The 13,492-nt window shown below is 49.3% G+C and overlaps 1 protein-coding gene across 1 annotated transcript in view; it reads right to left on the bottom strand.

Moving 5' to 3' along the window:
- Positions 1 to 7,789, bottom strand: part of ENH_00023820 (glucose-6-phosphate isomerase, putative) — a gene marked incomplete at both ends in the record, with an annotated part of 8,287 nt that extends 498 nt beyond the window's left edge. Inside the window, 12 exons of the mRNA XM_013584626.1 lie at positions 358 to 515; positions 726 to 810; positions 1,461 to 1,548; positions 1,671 to 1,722; positions 2,252 to 2,386; positions 2,797 to 2,883; positions 3,107 to 3,198; positions 3,634 to 4,001; positions 5,989 to 6,127; positions 6,907 to 7,093; positions 7,339 to 7,418; positions 7,663 to 7,789. Coding sequence (XP_013440080.1) covers positions 358 to 515; positions 726 to 810; positions 1,461 to 1,548; positions 1,671 to 1,722; positions 2,252 to 2,386; positions 2,797 to 2,883; positions 3,107 to 3,198; positions 3,634 to 4,001; positions 5,989 to 6,127; positions 6,907 to 7,093; positions 7,339 to 7,418; positions 7,663 to 7,789 — 1,598 coding nt within the window. The remainder of the gene's footprint in view (positions 1 to 357; positions 516 to 725; positions 811 to 1,460; positions 1,549 to 1,670; positions 1,723 to 2,251; positions 2,387 to 2,796; positions 2,884 to 3,106; positions 3,199 to 3,633; positions 4,002 to 5,988; positions 6,128 to 6,906; positions 7,094 to 7,338; positions 7,419 to 7,662) is intronic.
- Positions 7,790 to 13,492: the final 5,703 nt, after the last annotated feature.

Raw genomic sequence — 13,492 nt, 5'->3', positions numbered from 1 at the left:
CCCTAAACCCTAAACCCTAAACCCTAAACCCTAAACCCTTGGCGCCTCAGAAGACGCTCAGCTCGCAAAGCTAGCCCGAAACCCTAGGCCCCTTGCATTTGACAGCTAAGCAGTTCTTTTCTGGAGGCCTTGAAGGAAACAAAAAGCCCAAACCCTAAACCCTAAACCCTAAACCCTAAACCCTAGGCTCTCGCTCCACGGCGCACGAAGCCGAGCCTGGTCCACCCCGCAGCGGCCAGCCCCAACCGCAAAACCTTAAACCCTAAACCCTAAACCCTAGCCTCGGGCCGCATGCCCGTTGCCCTGAACCTGCAGCCCTAAACCCTAAACCCTAAACCCTAAACCCTAAACCCTCACATGGTGGAGGGCCTGTTCCCCTGGAAAGTCTTGTGCGGAATTAGGGTTTCCGAAACCCCTTCTTTTTTTAACTCTTCTTTTGTCTTTCCAAAAGCCAAGGCATCTGGCTGGGCAAAGAAATTCGACATCAGCTCATCTTGGTTGGAAACCTCCTCGCCCTAATCGCAAACCCTAAACCCTAAACCCTAAACCCTAAGCCCTAAACCCTAAGCCCTAAACCCTAAACACGAGAGCGGGCCCTCCTGTGCACGCAAAGCAAGTTTATGCCGATTCTTTGGGGTCGGTGTTTACTCAGGGCGCTGAAGGCGGCAAGGGCTAGGGTTTAGGGTTTAGGGTTTAGGGTTTAGGGTTTAGGGTTTAGCAGGTACCTCCAACTTGATGGGGTTTTGGTTCTTCTGGAAGCCGATGAACTCCGCAGGCACCACACGGCCCTGGTGCAGCAACTGGTAAAAGCTGTGCACATACCCCAAACCCTACACCCTAAACCCTAAACCCTAAACCCTAAACCCTAAACCCTAAACCCCAGCTCTCCCTTTACTCTCTGCCCGGTCTACACAACAGTCAGCAGCAGCAGCAGCAGCCTCTGCAACAGCCGCAACAGCAGCCACAGCAGCAGCACGAGCTGTAGCAGCAGCATCGGCCTCAAGCAGCAGCAGCCTAAGCAGCAGCAGCAGCCTAAGCAGCAGCAGCAGCAGCCGGAAGAGCAGCACACGCAAGCCTGAGCAGCAGCAGCAGCAGCAGCCTGAGCAACAGCAGCTTCAGCAGCAGCAGCAGCGGACTGAGCAGCAGCAAAAGCAGCAGCGGACTCGGCAGCTGCAGCAGCAGCAGCAGACTGAACAGCAGCAGTAGCGGCAGAGGACTGAACAGCAGCAGCAGCAGCAGAGGACTGAACAGCAGCAGCAGCAGCAGCAGAGGACTGAACAGCAGCAGCAGTAGCAGCAGCAGAGGACTGAACAGCAGCAGCAGCAGCAGCAGAGGACTGAACAGCAGCAGCAGCAACAGAGGACTGAACAGCAGCAGCAGCAGCAGCAGCAGAGGACTGAACAGCAGCAGCAGCAGAGAACTGAACAGCAGCAGCAGCAGCAGCAGCAGCAGCAGCAGACCTGTGTTGACCATTGGTCCCTGGTTCTCCGAAGTAAATCTCTCCCGCCTCGCATTCCAATTTGTTGCCCTCAAGGTCCACGCCTTTGCCTGAGGCCCCAAAACAAGAAAAGCCTTTCCTGTAAACCCTAAACCCTAAACCCTAAACCCTAAACCCTAGAGTTCTGAACAGGGGTTTAGGGTTTGGGGCCAATCGGCGGTTTAGGGTTTACCGTTGCTCTCCATTGTGAGCTGCTGAATGTGGGCAGCAAATCTGTGCATTGCCTGCAACAAAAAACCAACGCAATTAGGGTTTAGGGTTTAGGGTTTAGGATTTAGCCTCTAGGGTTTAGGACCCTCTTGCCCCACAAGGGTTTCGGGTTTAGGGAGCGCCTGCAGCAACAGCAACAGCATCACTGCAGCAGCAGCAGCAACAGCAGCACTGCAATAGCAGCACTGCAGCAGCAGCACTGCAGCAGCACTGCAACAGCAGCACTGCATCAGCAGCACTGCAACAGCAGCACTGCAGCAGCAACAGCAGCACTGCATCAGCAGCACTGCAACAGCAGCACTGCAGCAGCAACAGCAGCACTGCAGCAGCAGCACTGCAGCAGCAGCAGCACTGCAGCAGCAGCAGCACTGCAGCAGCAGCAGCACTGCAGCAACAGCAGCACTGCAGCAGCAGCAGCACTGCAGCAGCAGCAGCACTGCAGCAGCAGCAGCACTGCAGCAGCAGTGCAGCAGCACTGCAGCAGCAGCAGCAGTGCAGCAGCAGCAGTGCAGCAGCAGCAGTGCAGCAGCAGCAGCAGCAAACCTGGGAGTAAGGCAGCACTGCGACGCAGTTGAGTCCCAAAACTGAAGAGTTGAAGACTGAGCAAAGGCCCATCAGCATTGGGAGGTTTTCGGAAACTGGGGCCGTCAAGAAGTGCTGGTCCATTGCGTGGCAGCCCTGCGCGCAAACCCTAAACCCTAAACCCTAAACCCTAAACCCTAAACCCTAAACCCTGGGGCCCGGGGCTGGGCAGCAGAAAGCGACCCGAAGGCTTGAAGCCGCAACGCTGAACTTCGAAGCGCCGGAGCTGCAGCAGAACTGCTGGAGCTGGCCATTCACAAGTAAAACCCTAAACCCTAAACCCTAAACCCTAAACCCTAAACCCTAAACCCTAAACCCGCTGGAGCGCCTCCACCACTAGGGTTTAGGGTATCTTAGAGTTTAGGGTTTAGACTCTCAGGCATGCAGGGTTCCGCAGTTCAGGCCCACTACACGCTCCTGCGGTTTAGGGTTTAGGGTTTGCTAAAGTTTAGGGTTTGCTAGGGTTTAGGGTTTAGGAATTGCTAGGGTTTAGGGTTTCAGCGAACCTTCAGGAACTCCTCAACAACGTCATAGCCATAATGAATGGCCAGAGGCAAAACCCCCACAGCCGAAGTCACCGAGAAACGCCCACCCTGAACACAAACTCCAAACCCTAAACCCTAAACCCTAAACCCTAAACCCTAAACCCTAACTCAGAAGCATATGGCCCAGGACGTCGCAAATCAGCATTCAAATCCTCGCGGCCTACAGCCTTCGCGGAGTCTGACTTTTATATTCACTCTAGACCCTAGACCCTAGACCCTAGACCCTAGACCCTAAACCCTAAACCCTAAACCCTAAACCCTAAACCCTTACAACCCAGTCCCAGAAGCCGAAGACTCTGTCGTCTTGAATGCCAAACTTGGCAGTGAGCTCCAGGTTGGTGCTGACGGCGCAAAGATGCAGGCCTGCACCCCCGCCCACAAACCCTAAACCCTAAACCCTAAACCCTAAACCCTAAACCCTAAACCCTAAACCCTAAACGCTTCTAAGCGCGAATGGCTCCGCCTACATGCCTTTGCAAAAAAGCATTTTCATTTAAACTTCCCGAATAAAACAAACACAAAAAGGATTTAAAAATAAAAAGGATAAAATAAAACAAAAATGAAAAGATAAAACAAAAAGAGGAAAAGAAATAACCAAGGAGTTACAGAAAAGGACAAAAAGGACAAAAGAAATCCAATGAGACAAAAAAGAAAAGAAAAAGAAACACAAAAAGATAAAACGAGAAATAAAAATAAACAAAAATGATAAAGAGAATATTAAAAGTGGGAATTAAGTCTGCGTGTTCCCGCCCCCGCTGCTCCCTCTGCTGCTGCTGCTGCTGCTGCTGCTGCTGCTACTGCTGCTGCTGCTACTGCTGCTGCTGCTGCTACTGCTGCTGCTGTTGCTGCTGCTGCTGCAGCCTGCGTCTGCGCTGCCGCTGCCGCCGTCGGCCCCGCCTTCCCGCTGCCCCCGCCTCTGCCTCTGCCGCTGCCGCTGCTGCTGCTGCTGCTGCTGCTGCTGCTGCTGCTGCTGCTGCTGCTGCTGCAGCTCACCAATTTGGTCCTCGCGGCCTATGCCCTGCAGCAGCCACTGCCGCAGAGACCGAGCATTCAAAATTGTCTCCGCAGTTGTGAAAGTTTTGCTGATCACCAAAACCAGAGTCTCCTCTGGAGACAGTCCCTCGACGCTGCGGGCCACGTCTGTGGGGTCCACGTTTGCCAAAAACCTGCAGCAGCAGCAGCAGCAGCAGCAGCAGCAGCAGCAGCAGCAGCAGCAGCAGGGGGGCTGGTGGGAAAGAACGGGAGAGGAGGAGGGCAAGGGTGCAAGAGGAAGCAAAGGAGACAACGAGAATTGAGTCCGAGGCAAAGCAGATAAAAAAGAAAAGATCAAAGGAGGGTTTAGGGTTTAGGGTTTGGGGTTTAGGGTTTGCTGCTAGGGCCACACGCCGTGGCCCACAAGCCGGAGCTGCTGTCTGTTTGTACTATTCACTATTCGGATGGCCCAGGAGATAAAAAGAAATAAATGAATTATAATTGACAAGTGTTTATTGCAGCCTCTGAGGTGTATCGACACCAAAAAGAAACAAAACCTCGAATGCTTTTCGAAAAGCTTTTTGAATTTTCTTGAACGCAGCAATGTGGAGCCAATTGGGGAGAACTGATGGGGCATTTAATCAATTAATAAGTTCATTTATTTATTTATTTATTTATTTATTTATTTATTTATTTATTTATTTGTTTTTATATTTTTGATTAATTCGTCAATTCATCACAGATAGCAGAACAGCGCCAGACTCAGACGCAGCCAGCGCATGCAGCCCTGTAGGCCACGAGGGGAAAAAATGAAAATGAAATAAAAAGAAATAAAAGAAATAAAAAATAAAAAAAATAAAAGAGATAAGAAAGGGAAAAGGAAAAGAACAGAAACAAAAAAAAGAAAAGAAGAAAAAAGGCAAAAAGAAAATGTGAAATTCAGCCCAAGACACAAAAGCCTCTAGCACCACCAAAAGAGAGCCAAACTGAAAAAGAAACAAAAATTAATTAATTAATTAATTAATTAACTATTTATTTAATTAATTGAAATACTGAATAATAAAGAGAACAATGGCGAAAAGAAAAAAGGAGGAAGACGAAATTGTTTCCAAATGGCATTTAATGCCGATTCAGAAAATTTGCTGAAATCGCCATTTTCAGCTTTTTTGAAAAAGCGAAAAATTAAATTAATAATTATAATAGTAATTATTATTATTATGTGTTGAGAATATCAAATAATAATGCAATATTAATGATAATAATAGTTCAAATTGCTGAAGTTCAAATTATTGGAAGCATTTGGAAATGCTTTGAAAGCACTTGAGAGAAATAAAAGAAATGAATTCATTCTCTTAATGGCATTCTATAAAATTGATTTTTGAAAAAGAATTTACTTTTGGAATTTTATTAATTGGAAAATAATTTCAACTTCCCTTTTGACTGATAAGTTCCAACAAGGAAGTTCAGAAATGCCGAAATATGCAGTTTATTTTTATTTCAAATCTTTTTCCACTTTCAAGAATTCAAATTATTTTAAATTAAAATGTTTAAATGAATTATATTTATCTATTTTTGATTTATCTTGGAAAGTTTTTAAAATGTTTTTGACAAAAATGAGAAAAGACGCAAAATCGAAAACAATGCAAATGGTGGATTAAAACGAAACCCAAAAAAGAATAAAACATGAAAAAATAAATTTAAAAGAAATAAACAAAAAAGGATTTGAGAAAAAACAAAAATGACAAGGAAATTAAAATCCAAAAAGCAAATTAATTGAAAAGATATAAATGAAAAAGAAATCGAGAAAAAAAAGACGAAAGCGATAACAACCCGCCAGCGACATGGCCCAATCGCACTAAACCCTAAACCCTAAACCCTAGGTTCAGAGAAAACCCTAAACCCTAAACTCTCGCACCGAGACAAAACCCCAAACCCTGAACCCTAGCTTCAAGGCGAAACCCTAAACCCTAAGCCCTGGCTCTACGCAAAACCCCTAAACGCTAAACCCTAGCTTCGAGACCAAACCCTAAACCCTAAACCCTAAACCCCCGCGTCGGATCTGCTTATGAAGATCTGTGGCTCCCCCGAGGATCCTGTGAAGGCACCACGGGGCCGCGGCGACTGGGGTAAACCCCACTAGGGTTTAGGGTTTAGGGTTTAGGGTTTGGAGCCTCAGCCCACCTTATTTGTCTTCCTTTTGATTCTTCTTTTTTCAAAACCCTCAAACTTTCCACCACAAATTCTGTCCCCAAATAACTTCCCCCAATCCCCACGCAAATCAGGTTCTTCAAAACCGCCCCAGTGGCACCCCGCAGCTCCCCTGCGCGCAAACCCTAAACCCTAAACCCTAAACCCTAAACCCTAAACCCTAAACCCTAAACCCTAAACTCCAAGCCCCAAAACCCAAACCCTAGACCCTCGGCAATCAGCCAGAAGCCCTCAAGGCGCGCAATGGAAAAGCAAAGACAGGCAACGGCGAGGCTCACACCGCAGACGCCCTGAACCCTAAACCCTAAACCCTAAACCCTAAACCCTAAGCACTAAACCCCAATCCCTGAAGGCCCGTAGAAGCTTCAGCACTTGTGGGAGCCGGAGGTCTAAATCCTTTGATCCAACATTAGGGTTTAGGGTCTAGGGTTTTGTCTTCAGGACTAGGGTTTAGGGTTTTAGGGTTTTAGGCTTTGATGCCTAAAACTTACGGAGATCTGAGGGTTTAGGGCTTACCCTAACTCTAAACCCTAAACCCTAAGGCTATAGTCGAAAGTTCAGTGTTTAAGTGCAAGCTAGGGTCTAGGGTTTAGGGTTTAGGGTTTGGCGTCGAGCCAATCGCAAAAGGACCCTTCCGAGCGGCAGAAGCACTACAGGGTTTAGGGTTTAGGGTTTACCGCTGCGTATTTTCTCGAAAAAGTCCTCGAAGCTAGGGTTTAGGGTTTAGGGTTTACCGATGCGAACAATATTGAAAAAGTCCCCAAAACTACTGTTTAGGGTTAGGGTTTAGGGTTTAGATTTGCCGGTCTCGTTGGCGAAGTCCGCGCTAGCCCTTGGAGTCTAGGTTAGGGTTTAGGGTTTAGGGTTTAGGGTTTAGGGTTTAGGGTTTACCGGAGCGGATTTTGTTGGAGAAGTCCTTGATTCTTTGGAGGACACTGTGGACTTCTTCAATTATATTATTTCCTTCAAGAAGAAGTTTATTTTCTTTCGGAGTTCTCAAAGCCACATGAAGAACTCTGCGATGTTCTGTGGAGTTTATTTTTTCCCCCTGAAACATCGCCTTCACCTTCGCCTCCACCTGCCCGCAAACCCTAAACCCTAAACCCTAAACCCTAAACCCTAAACCCTAGGCCCTACGCGCTGCAGCCTCGGCCTTGCCCTTGGCGCGAAAGAAGCAACCAGCACACAGCTCCACTTAGCCCGCTGCACGTTTCGCTGCAGTGCGCCCAGCAAGGGGTTTACTAAACCCCAAACCCTCGCTAGGGTTTAGGGTTTAGGGTTTAGGGTTTAGGGTTTAGGGTTTAGAGTTTAGAGGTCAGGCACCTGCCGCTCCTCCGCCAGCTTCATTAGGGCATCGAGGCCATTCTTGTCTAGCAGCTGGCGGCTGAAGTCCATGCAGACGCCTGAGCGCACAGCCCTAGTCTAAACCCTAGTCTAAACCCTAAACCCTAAACCCTAAACCCTAAACCCTCGAGCCATTCAAGGCAGATCCACACACTACACCTTCACAGCCCTGCAGCCTTTTCGAGTCCTCAACCCTTCGTCTTCTACGGCGCAAGTGTCTGTCCCAGAGCCTGACTGGCGTGGCGCTTAGGGTTTAGGGTCTAGGGTTTAGGGTTTAGGGTTTAGGGTTTGGGCAAGAGGTACCTCCGAACTCTCTATACATGCGCTGGTTGCGCTCATCGTCTTTGATTAATTCTCGCAAATTACAATTTCTTTCTTTTTGCTGCTGCAGCTCCTTGAGGGCTTTGCAGGCGGCGAACTGAGAAGACATTTTGGAGCGCTAAACCCTAAACCCTAAACCCTAGGGGCTCGAAATGCAAAAATGTGCGCCCGGTAGGCTGTTCAGAAAACCAAAAGGAGGTTTTGCAGCTAAAGAAACATGAGACACTTCAAGTACATGTCGCGTGCAGCAGCAGCAGCAGCAGCAGCAGCTGCTGCTGTTGCTGCTGCTGCTGCTGCTGTTTCTTGCACACAGGCCTCGACTCCGGTGCACCTCGCGTTTTCCTCCTCAAGTCTTCTTTTAAATTAAATAAATAATTAATTTAGTTTTAATATTTGATTTTAGGTTTAATTTTTAGGGGGTGGCTCTGCACGGGCTGTGCTGCTGCTGCCGCTCCCCACTGAGTCGGTAAGCTTCTTGGTGAGACAGAATTGAAAACCCTTACTTAGGGTTTGGGGTTTGGGGTTTAGGACTTCAGCATAAGCGGCCCAGTCGTAGCTACAGATGGGCCTTCAAACCCTAGTCAGGAGTTCCCCTGAAACGAGCTGTTGCCACACCTGATACCCCTGGCTGTTAGTAGCAGAACGGGGGCCCCGATCTAGGGTTTAGGGTTTAGGGTTTAGAGTTGGCCGCTAGCACCGGGGGCCCCCAGAGCAGCAGCAGGGGCCTCCGGAGGCCCTGGGCACCCGAGGGTCCCGGTCCCCAGGGGGCCCCCAGGGGGCCCCCAGGGGGCCCCCTGGGGGCGGGGCCCCCTGAGGGCGGGGCCCCCTGGGGGCGGGGCCCCCTGGGGGCGGGGCCCCCTGGGGGCCCCTGCGGGCGCAGTGTTGTGGCGCTGGCTGCAGGAAGTAAACCCTAGAGCTGAGCAAGTCCTGGGCCCCAGCCCCTAGGCTCCCCTGCGAGGCCCTGGGGCCCCCCGGGTTTTGTGGTTTCCCGGGCCTTGGGGGCCCCCCGCTCTTGGGGGCTCAGGGCCTGGGGGGCCCCCGGGTCTTGGGGGCCCCGGGGCCCCCAAGACCCCCCGGGGCCCCCAGGGCCCCGGGGGCCCCCAAGGCCGGGGGGGTTTGGTGGCTTCTCTGAAGCCCTCAGACTGAATTGCTGCAGGGGGTCTTGGGGAAGCTTTTGGCCATTACTCCCTTAGGGAGTTTCGGGGCCCCTCTTTGTGGTTTGCTGCTGCAGCTGCGCAGCAGCAAACCACAAAGTGGCCCTCCTTGTGGTTTGCTGCTGCAGCTGCGCAGCAGCAAACCACAAAGTGGGAGCCTCTGTGGCTGCGGGCTGCGGGGCTTTGCCGCAAAGCAGCTCTTCTGTTGCATGCGCTAACAGAAGAGCTGCTGCGTGCTGCTGCGCTGCAGCTGCAACTGCTGCTGCTGCTGCTGCTGCTGCTGCTGCTGAGGCGAAAGCTTAGGCCCTGGAAGCCCCGCAGCAAGGCAGGCTGGTCTCAGGCTATTTCCGTTGAAAGCTGCGAAGGCTGAGACTCTCGCTATTGCTGCGAAAACTTGAAATGCGAATTGCAAACAAAAATATATTATTAGACCCACTGGGAACATCTGCGAAAACTTGAAATGCGAATTGCAAACAAAAATATACTTGCAGTTCCTCTCCAGCTCTCGCGTGCTTCCACAGCGTGGAAGGAAACAAACAGAACTTCGCATTCGCAAGACACAACCACGGAAAACACTTTCTGCTTTTCTTCTCACAAAACATTTGAAGTATTACACTCTGTGAACTCTGCTTTGTGCGTCCTTAAACTCTCTTCTAGCGTTTTAGCAAGCCTGGAAGTTTCATTTCTGCTGCTGTGTGCAGCAGGACCATGCAGCGCAGGAACTTCCCCCCGAGGTGGTAATATTGGAGTCATAAAGGTATATTATTTTCAGAATAGAATTATTTCATTTCTACGAGCCTGGCCGTGGCAGCAGACTAGGCGTAGGCCGCTCTGCAGGCAGGCAGTGTCAGTGGCTGGCAGCACCACACAAGTGCTCCTCCTTTTTCCAGATTAGCCACCCATTTTGAGAATCTTCCCCATAATTCTAAACCCTCACAATTCCAAACCCTCATAATTCCAAACCCTCATTCATTAGCCGCAGCGTGAGGGCGAAACCCTGGCCATTCTGCAGTCAATAAGTGCAGCTTTCCAGCAAAAAGGCTTGCATAGTGCTGCTGTCTTCAAGAAGTTTGGGAAACGTTGCGTAGGACTCCCCGGAGCCTCCATAACATTTATATCAGAATTTATTTTCCGAGTCATTGCGGACTAGAGTTGGTTTCACCTGACGGACTGGCCTGTAGTTCCCCGGCAGTACAACAGGGCTTGTTGGTGACCTCAAGAAAGTAGCTAGCAGTGGCATCTAAGATGTTAAGAAGTTGAAAAACGCGAAAGCTTCTTCTTATTTGTGAATTAAGGCAATTTGGCAGCAAATTAGCACCTGTAAACGATAGCGCCTTTTAAGAAAGTCGAGTTGAGAACTTGAAAGATGACTGTCATTGTGGATGATATGTCGTTTGTTTCATAAGAGATTCTTCGGCAGCAGAGGGCTCTTCAAAGAACACCTTTTTCGCGGCCAGGCAGCAGCGTAGTAGCAGCAGAAGGCGCTGTGCAATTCATCTTCGCTAGCTGGCCGCCAACTTTAGTTATAGCCCGCGCGGCCTCTGCCACTGTGGGAGTGGCATGAAGAGGATGGGCCGGCATTTTGTGCGCATTTTGCTTCGGAGTTTGTGGACATTTGTTTGTGGGGAAGATAACGGGGAGTTGCTTAGGTGCTCTCTGGGTGTGAATCATTTGGGCAAATATTGCAAGTATTACTACTCCTAGTTCCGGAAAAAAACGAATTAATATCCCGGAAAAGCCCCCAAATATGGTGTATGGCGTCCCCTGCTGCTACTAAGTACTGCCTGGCGCATGAGTAGGACGCCCTTCTGATAAATTCTTTGCATCATTCGTCAAATATCTCATAAAACAATGCCAAATAATCAATAACCCGTCATTTTTCGAGTCTGTCAATCGAACATTTTTGAAACTTTCCCATCATAGTTCTTCCTGCCTTGACTCGGCTGGGGCAGTGCCTGCACCGGCGCCAGCCAGCGTCATCGCCAGCCCCAATCTCAGGCCATTCACAGACAATTCTAGCTTACACATGTTCTCTTGCTGATAAATTGCCTTATTTTTTTACTGGTAAGAAAGTTCTGCTCTCGTTCCGCGTGTTCGTCTCTTACAGGTCGCCAGCCAGATACCTTCTCAAGTTCACCAGAAAGCACCATTGTGGTCCACAAGCACTATATGTAATCTACTGGTCTCCCAAACACTACATTTAGCTTACTGGTATCCGAAATGAGGCTGGAACAAGATGGCGTAACGTGCCATTAGGATCTAGCTGGCACTGTAGGACACTGCGTTCTCTACAGGGTCTACGATGCTGCACGACCACAACTCTGGCGCTCTATGAAATCTTCTCTTCTACAGACGCTTCGATCTCGTAACGTCAGCTATATTATTAAAAAGACCATTTTGTTTCAAGTTCTCAAAATCGTATTTCACGAAAAGCCATTTCTTATGGTTCTTGCTTTGCTGGTCCGGTGAGGAGGTGACACCGCACCAGTGCCCGCACTGTCGGCAGCCCCAATCTTAGGGCATTCGCAGGCATTTGTAGTTTATACATGTTAATTTGCTGATAAATTGCTTTTCCATTTCAATAGTAAGAAGTTACAGCGCTCAATCTGCTTCACAACCTCTTATCCGCTCACAGGTCATCAGTTTGCTATCCTCTACAGATCACCAGCAAGCCCTATTGTAGTGCTTGCGCACTACAGGCACAGTTGGCACAAATAAAAGCTCCACCTTGTGGGTTTCGTTCAGGAACTTTTTCATGCTTTAGTAAGTTTTCCCTTTCTCCGTGCTGAAAACGCAGGCAGAGCTCAGGTTGTTTGCTCATAGCCTACTCACAAAATCACTGTGGGGCGGCAAGTGCATGGGTACTCAGCGGGAACTGCAGATGATGCATGGTAAAACTAATCACAATGGGACTGGAAAAAGGAAATCTGAGAACAAAGCTGGTCAATTTAAGCGATTCGCAGACGTTCTCCTTTGTGCGCATCACAGCAACAAGTTCTGGTTGCAAATCTGCACAGAAGATTTCAGAGAGCCAGCCAATGTTGCAACGGCATTTCTGGCAAACTCTGGAAGCACTTGCACATATTCGAGTTGCCTCTAAGCAAATCTTTATCTCAAGTGTTCGAACTTTCAAGTAAACCCGTCTGGCCTCCGCAGTGTGGCGGTTAACACCATTTGCTAAACTTTGACTCTCGCAGTGCAGCTTTCCTGCCTAGCGGCCAGTTACTACTGAATGGAATGTGCAACATCCTGCAATCACTTGCAGCAAGCTGCAGCTCTTATTTTCTTACTTCTCTGTTCCCGAAAGTGGATTTTAGTGGTGCAGTCTTACTAGCGGCACTCTCGCATTCAAACTGCTTTTCGCGTCAGGAAAAGCCTTTGCAAACGCCCCTCTCCACTAGCACTGCTATGGTAGCCGTTAGATACTGCTGATGCACCGTAACAGATCGCCTTCTAGAGATTGCTCTAACAAGCCTCTTAGATAGCGTTAGTCCATGCCTAGCTTCGCAGATATCAAGTCTACAAACTTTAGAAAGAACCGCACTTTGTCTACCTCCTCACACGCCGTGTGGTAGAAGACTGCGTGTGCAGGCCTTGTCAAACACCTGCACCACTTGTTCCGTAGATGTGCCAGTTCTCTCCAACAAAAAGTCTTTTGGTTTGGCCCATTTGCAATGCGCCTGCCAATGCATGCCCCGCAAAAAGCGCCTTCTGTGAAGGTGTGTTCCTGTCTTGGGCTCTGGGATACGCATGCAGATGCTGCCTTCTGCAGAGGTCAACTGCATTATGGGCTGGACATTTGGGCTCCCCTGTGCACCTATCATTAGCCCGCTTTGTAGGCAGCTAATTAATAGCTCTAATATTCTGGAAGTGAAAGGCATCCGTTTTCTGAGAAGTTAATTCGTCCGCCTTGGTGAGCTTGAATTCCCGAGTTTCCCGTAGCGGCGAATGACTATAATGACCTCCGCAGAGGTTATCCACTTAGAGAACATTCCTAGCTTGCTAAACAGGCACGCATATAGAAGGGCAAGTCACTGAACAAAACCTTTTGAATGCAGTTTGGCAGGTATGGCTACTGCCTGGCTCCTCCAAAAAGGCTCTCTGTGCCTCTCGCCGCCCGCACCTCAAACATTGCCATCCTCAAACACTGCTTAAGCGGTAGGTGAATAGCTTGCACAGTTCCTAATCAGAAGGTAGTGTTCAGTATCTGCCCAATGCACATTAATGTCTCTAAAAGGCCTCCAAGAAACGCTTGGGAAGGTTAAATCCTTCGTAGTGTGCTCGTGCGCAACAAGTGAGCCACATCGCAAACGCGTTTCCTCGTGCGAGTCGGCAGTTGACCCGTTCCATGGTTGTAATTTGTCATATAATGCAGCAGAATATTTGTTGTTATAGCCCCAGGAGACTAAAGCACCAGGAATGGTATTACTATAGTGTTTCCCCGCCTGGGCAAGGACAACAGAGGTGGGTACCTTAGTTATTGCTATGAGCACGAGAAGGGCTCGAACTTCGTTTGGCACTTACAGTGCTCGTCTAATCCTAAGCAGCTGCTGCTGACCTTCGGGTCGCAGCAGAACTTTGCAACTTCCTTGGCCCCTGGCTTTACTAGCTGGCCGCTCGATGGGGTATATTGGCCTCCGCTGAAGCTGCTTTTTGAA

This window comes from Eimeria necatrix, genomic scaffold (assembly GCF_000499385.1).
Source record: "Eimeria necatrix Houghton genomic scaffold, Enh_scaff185, whole genome shotgun sequence".
Lineage (NCBI taxonomy): Eukaryota > Apicomplexa > Conoidasida > Eucoccidiorida > Eimeriidae > Eimeria > Eimeria necatrix.
The sequence above is the reverse complement of the archived record's forward strand: the minus strand, read 5'-3'. Positions and strand labels throughout refer to the sequence as shown.